Source organism: Phaseolus vulgaris, chromosome 4, assembly GCF_051622355.1.
Source record: "Phaseolus vulgaris cultivar YP4 chromosome 4, ASM5162235v1, whole genome shotgun sequence".
NCBI lineage: Eukaryota > Viridiplantae > Streptophyta > Magnoliopsida > Fabales > Fabaceae > Phaseolus > Phaseolus vulgaris.
The window spans coordinates 15751332-15758155 of NC_143501.1; the positions used below are offsets into that span (position 1 = coordinate 15751332).

At 32.3% G+C, this 6824-nt stretch overlaps 1 protein-coding gene across 1 annotated transcript; it reads right to left on the bottom strand.

Moving 5' to 3' along the window:
• Positions 1-289: 289 nt before the first annotated feature.
• On the bottom strand, positions 290-2219 carry LOC137837395 (uncharacterized). Its single transcript, XM_068646373.1, has 2 exons — positions 1117-2219; positions 290-641 (listed from the first exon to the last, which is right to left on the bottom strand). The coding sequence occupies exons 1-2, from the start codon at positions 1825-1827 to the stop codon at positions 525-527; spliced, it is 828 nt and encodes a 275-aa protein (XP_068502474.1). The 5' UTR covers positions 1828-2219; the 3' UTR covers positions 290-524.
• Positions 2220-6824: the final 4605 nt, after the last annotated feature.

The following is a 6824-nucleotide window of genomic DNA, read 5'->3' on the forward strand; positions in this document are numbered from 1 at the left end:
CCAATGAGACGATTCAAGTTTTGTATAAAATTAATAATAATTTAAAAAAATATACATATATATATGTGTATATATATATATATATATATATGTTAATCTATAATAACATTAACAAACAAGATTAATAATAATTTAAAAAATATACATACATATATATATTAACATACACACACACATATATATATATATATATATATATATATATATATATATATATATATATATATATATATACTGTAAAGTCATTTAATTTCCTTCTTTGTTTTACCTGAGTTTGGCAAATACAAAATCCCAAACAAGCTTGATATATTAATTCCAAATAATAATAAAAGTGCCTACAATCTGTGACTTAATTTAGAAGATCACAGAAAATATATGGAAGAAACATTGACAACAATCTAGCATCATGATTTTCTTTCTGACAGAAATCTGGCATCAGTTATTTACAGCAATATAGAATATGGCCAGATTCATAGATCTTATGTAACTACTGATCCATTGTAGACTCCAATTCCTTCAATGCTTCAAAGAGCATCGTAATAACCACCAACACTTATATGAGCTCTGCTCATAGGAACACCTCTTGCTGCAGAAATTACATCATTTAATTTGGTTGCATGCTCCACCACTTGCTTAATTCTCTGAAATCACAACCAATTAAAACAACATTGGACCAAAACCATTCAAACATCAGACTTTTTCTTTCCTTCACATTTCTTAAAAAGCAAATAACATAACCTATACTAAATCATTCGCAAAATTTCACTTATGATCTATGATGTTGTCAAAAGTTGTGAACTAACAAAGTTGACTCAGTAACAATTACAGTCACAAATGTACTGAATATTTCAAAATAGATCATTTATATATAGTTTTTAAGGTGATTTTGGTGTTACTTTTAAAACAAGAGTAGAGTTCTAGTTCAGTGTTTGACTCTATAAAGGTTTTCATTACATGTCAACATTAATCACCGAGTTGAATCTTCATTCCAACAAAAAACCAACATTGAAAACAGTTATGAAACTCCAAAATCTTGTGCCAAAGTGATATTTTTAAAAAGTTGATTTCAGTTTCACAAGCAACAAAGTCAGTGAAAAAGAACTGAGATTAGCTGACCTTGTCATCAGCATAGATCTGGAACCGAATCTTCTGATCCTGCTTTAGTTTGTTCCTTTGCTGGCTTCCAAAGAAGAGAACACAAATAGTAGCAGCAGCAACACCAAAAGAACATATGGCTCCAACACCTGTCAAACTCCACTTCCACAAGTTGAAACCACTGCTGTTCTCTTCCTCCCAGGTGGAGTTCTCTTCTTTGTCACACGCATCCTTCTCAATAACCCTTCTTCTGGGAGAGGTGATGATCTCTATGGTCTCACCTTTGTCCTCATATTTGAAACCTCCTGCATCAATTGGAGGCAAGATTCCCCTACTACTTAACTTGGGGGAGTCCATTTTCACGTCAGCAAACTCACTTTTCTCCTTGATCTTGAAAAAAACCTGCACCCTATCAGCCTCCACTGCTTCAAAATCCCTTGTTTTCTCTGATGGGACAACTACGTCCAATCCCAAAGGACTATTTTTCATGATGTCTTTCACCAAAACATCTTCTGGGGCCTTGCCAATTCTTGGCTCCAATTCAATTGGCAAAGGGACTAGTTGAGTGCTCACCCTTGGTGGTGGTGATGAGCAAAAGTAGTCCATGTCAAAGACACTCTTTGAGTCCAACTTTCCCTTTCCAAGGGAATTTTTTTGCTTTTGCTTCCCACCATCTTCGTTGAAATCAAGGTAGACCTCATCAGATAGAAACTCCCACTCATCTATATCCATTAAATTGCTTCAAGAGTGGTAACAAAAACCAAGGTTGGTTGATCGGTATGGTATGATCAATAGAAAGAAAAACTGATGAGAGGATGGAATTTGGAAAATTGGGTGTTGAGTTATTGAACCAAAAGAAGGTGGCTTTATGGGAATTTCATCAGGAATTGAAAGAACATCCCACCATGAATGTGCCCTTATGCAACTCTTACATGGTTTGAGTGCTTATCTTTGTTGAAGATGACAATTTTGAGCATGGTCCAGGTGGGTCCCACCAGGGTGAATTACCTCTCAGATAGGATTCCTTGATATTTCTTTTCAATTTTCAATTGGGTTCTTAAACTCTATTGTAAGTGAACCATAAAGAAGTATTAAAGTACACCAACAAAACAAAATAAAACTAAACCCAAACTCTATTATATACCTAAACAATTGGAAATAGTTAACTTTGGATAAAAAGCTCAGTTTTGATTCTGTGCCTAAAACCAGAGAAGTAATGAGTAATGACCAAGTTAATCAAAGGTTCTATATTTTAATTCTTATTTGTTGCTATCACTTATTGATTTTGTTTAACAAGTACAAGTAGAGAGAAGAAAAAGTAAAAATTTCTTTTGTTGCTTTTGCTCTGATCAATGAAGGAGATTGTCGGTTGCTTGTTGATGAAGACACACAGAAAGTAAAAGAAGGTAGAGTGAGGCCACATCACAGCACATTGACATTGTCCATGAGTTTCTTCTCGTTTTAATCAAGTAGTTTAGATTTATATTTATGAAGTTATTTTGATAGGTTTCATATGTTGACAATTCTATTAATGAATTTTTTTCATATGTTGACATTGTCCATGGAGATTTTTTTTTAATGAAATGTGAAATTAAAGAGTTGAAGCAATTTTTCATAGTTGTGAACTGCTGATTTTTATTATTTAAATATCAAAATAACACTTTTCTTTTAATATAGAATCAGTTATATTAAGATAAATAATTTATATTAAAAGATAATGTTGTTGAATGGGATTTTCACTATTTATAACTATTTTATTTTTGTACATGATTATATCTTACTCTAAACAATGTTAATAGTCAAAAGAAGGGAAGTAGAAAAATTGCTACAAGTAACATTAAATGTTAGTTAACACGTCATTATTAAAATTTTTGGAGAAACATACTACATAGCTTTTGTATTTTTTTGAAAAAAAAAATGTTTTTAGTTCTCAAACTTCAGAAAATAGGTAAATTTAATCCCTGTTTTAACCTTATGATGATAAAAATGGTTACTAAATATTAAATTTAAACATGAAAAAAAAATACTAATTTTACATTTTTTAAAACTTGAAAACTAATTTATTGATTGAAATTTATAGAAAGTGAAACCAAATTTAATGAAAAGTATAGTCATTAAAAACACATTTTTCCTGATTTTTTTAACTATGATTATTGAATCTTAAATAGATTTCTTTTTATTATTTTTTTTCTTCGTTATTTATACACGTAATATACAAGTTATAGGCTTCAGATGAAACAAGTAAAGACAAATTAGAAAGAACATAAAATTGAAATCTAGTAAAGTCTTTCCCTTTCAACCTTTTTCTACAAAAAAGTTAATCACTTAATTACTTAATATTCTGAACACTTGAATATATTTTCATTTTTTGAAATATAGTTAAATCTTAAACTTAGTTCGATAATTTCATTTCTTTGTGTGTCCTATAAAATTTCCTTTTTTATTTCAGTTTGTAGTCTATATGAAATATTTTTTTCATACAATATTTCTTCATTTTTAATTAACCCTTTCAATATTTACAGGGACTACAAGCAAATAATCTACATATTATAAAGATAAAAAAAAATACTTTCGAGATATACCAAAATATAATAACAAAACCAAATTAGGGGAAAAAACTAGGAGAAGAAAAATAGGGACAAAAAACAAAACATAATCATATTTCTTTGAAAAATATATTTAAACTAAGTTAATATCATGACATGTTAGACCCTGAAAATATTTTTGGATTTTTTTTTCGATTGGACTTTAAGTCAATATTTTATTATCTTTTCCATTTTAATTAATGTATACATATGAAATAGCCTATGAATTAGATTGAACATGTAATTGTATAAGGTCTAGATAGTACTTATTATTGGGTGAATAATTGTTATTGTCACTCGATCGTTTCTCTTTGTTTCCTTTCTCGTATCCCTTCCTTAGTCCTTGGTTGGGAGTGGTCCTGTAAAAGGTTCTCTGACGATCAAGTAAATACTCTGTATGAGAGTGTGTAATGTTAGAATATATGGCCTTAAACGAGAAGGGGGGTGAATTGTTTAAGAAAGATTTTAGTAAACTTTTAAGCTTAGAATGAAAATTCTTCAAAAGAACCTTGATTAAGGATTCAGTTTTTCAAATCAAAACAACAAAAGCACAAAGCTAAAAAAACAATCGGTTGTTTTAGCGAAACAATCGGTTGTTTATACCAGTTTCAAAATATCAAAACTGAATTAAAGAGATAGGGATAGAGAGATTGTACACAGTTGTTTATACTGGTTCACTCCAAACTAGAGCTACATCCAGTCTTCTCAGAAACCCTGAGGATATCCACTAAGCAATCACCACTTGATCACTTACACCACAACCAAGAGAATGACCTTGAACACCTCAAGAAACACACTCTCCTTGGCCAACACTAAGATTGCTGATCTTGAACACCTCAAGAACACACAACCAATCTCAGTAAAACACACAAACGAATTGTTCAGCAGTTTACAAAGATTACACTTGTTACAGATGAATATCTGAAATCAATACAAGTAGAATCCTATTCCAGCACCTTGATCAATCTCTAAACTCTTAAGCAATCTCAGAACTCTTTGAAAAACTCTTAGTAAAAAAAAACTTTGTCTCAAGATTCTTATTTCTTAAAAACAGTTTTTTCTGAAATTATACAAAGATATAGTTTGTTATCAAATCTTAACAAACTCTTAATTGCATTTAAAATAGATTGGTCAAAGCATTTAATGACTGGAGCGTATTCAGTTAAAGCATTTAAAGCTCAGTCAAAGAAAATAGTTTTTCTGTTATGGTTATAAAACAAACAATCGGTTGTTTCCTCGAATCAATCGGTTTTTTGTTACTTAACAGTTTTAACCATTTAAAAACAGTTTTCAAACTTTCTCAAAACACCTAAGTGTAAACAATCGGTTGTTTCAACTTAAAGGTGTATGGAATCCTATCACAAATTGCACAAGAATTGTTCAAGATCAATTGAACAAAGTGCACCGGTTGGATCTTCCAAATAGCACACCAAAACAAATTAAAATGTAAAAAACAGCAAGACAATTATGGAAACAGGAAGAACAACATGAAATAAAGAAGAACTAAAAATGAAAAGACCAAGAACAACTCATCTTTGAAGAACCTAAGCTCATGATACCAAATGATGGCAAATTCATGAAGCTCTTCTTGGAATCATGTGTAAAATGGTGCGGAAGCCATGGATGTAAATGTGCAAGATCCTCCTAGGAGCTATGGTGATCTTGAAGGTGCATGATGTGTATGGAAGTAGGGAGGTTCGGCCAGCCCTATGGTAGGTGAGGAAGATGAAGATTAGAGCCTAGAAACTAGGTAGAAGCAAAGCATGGCACAATGTTGGCAGCATAACTTTACTCTCATTAATCTTGGAAAATACAAGAGATGGCCTTCCTATTTATAAGCTATAGGGTCGTAAAAGCTAAGCTAATGTCTAATGAAATGAAAGCCAAATGAAATGCAAATCACAAAGCACATGGCACATGTGCTCATGACCGGCCAAGCAAAAGAGATTCTAGAATGTTCACTCATTTATGCTTTCTACACTACTCTAATTACTAAGCACCCCTAATGGGCCTCCATGTAACATGTACAAGGCTTTCTCTCTTCCATCCGTGGCTTCATCCAATTGGGCGTGAATGTGCTTAGCCATTGACCTTGTAATAGGGCCTAGACGGTCTAGGTCTCTTCCTAGACGCTCCATGTGTAGCCTTCCCTCTTCACGTCCTAGACGCTCCTTCCTTGAGTCTAGACGCTCATCACGGTCTAGCTTTGGGTCTTGGCTTCCATGGTGGGATGTGCTTGGCCCTCCTCCATCACTGGATGTAGCTCTTGGTGTAAGAGTGAACCAGTATAAATTGCTTGCGTGCTTATCTCTTACCCTTAACTCTTTAAATTCTGTTTTTAAGTTGTTTTTATAAACTGCTGATAAAAACAACCGATTGTTTTTCTGATATCATCTTGAAACAGTTTTGGTTATTTGTTTCTTTGATTTCTTTCTCTGTACTTCAGCATTGATTTTCATTATACCTTCAAAGTTTGCGAAAATCCCTCTTAAACAATTCACCCCCCCTCTCGTTTAAGGCCATATATTCTAACAATTGGCATCAAGTGCTTGGTTCTTGAAAGATATTCAAGTTTTGATCCTAATTTTTTTTTTTAAATGGCTGAAAAGTTTTCTTTTGGGGAAGGTGCCTGTTTAAGCAAACCACCTTTGTTTTGTGGTATGAAATATGAATTGTGGTGCATAAGAATGAAATTCTTTGTTGAATCTATAGATAGAAAAATCTGGAATGTTATTACAAATAGCTATCGCATGCCTATATCTGAAAATGTTTCTTCTGAAAGAGAACATCTTGATTGTGTAGCTATGAACATCATTGTATCTGCACTTGATTCTAATGAATTGCTCAAGGTTTCAGAATGTAGTTCTGCCAAAGAAATGTGGAATACCTTTGAACAGTATCACAAGAATCCAAGGAGTGCCTTGATGGACAAAGAAGAATCTTTTGTTGAATCTTTCTCTTCAGAATCCAGAAAAGAGGTTTGTCTTATGACAAAAGAAGAATTTGGATCAAGTCAATCTGCTGGGAACAAAAAATGTCAATACTCAAGTGATGAGAATGAAGAGGAAACATTTAGGTTGCTATTTAAGAAATTCAGCAAGTCCCTAAAGAAGAGAAACAACAAAAGTGACTCATTCAACAAGT

Coding starts and splice junctions, on each gene's coding strand:
- LOC137837395 (XM_068646373.1), bottom strand. CDS start 1,827: ATGGATATAGATGAGTGGGAGTTTCTATCTGATGAGGTCTACCTTGAT. Junction 642..1,116: donor AGATCTATGCTGATGACAAG/GTCAGCTAATCT, acceptor TTGTGATTTCAG/AGAATTAAGCAAGTGGTGGA.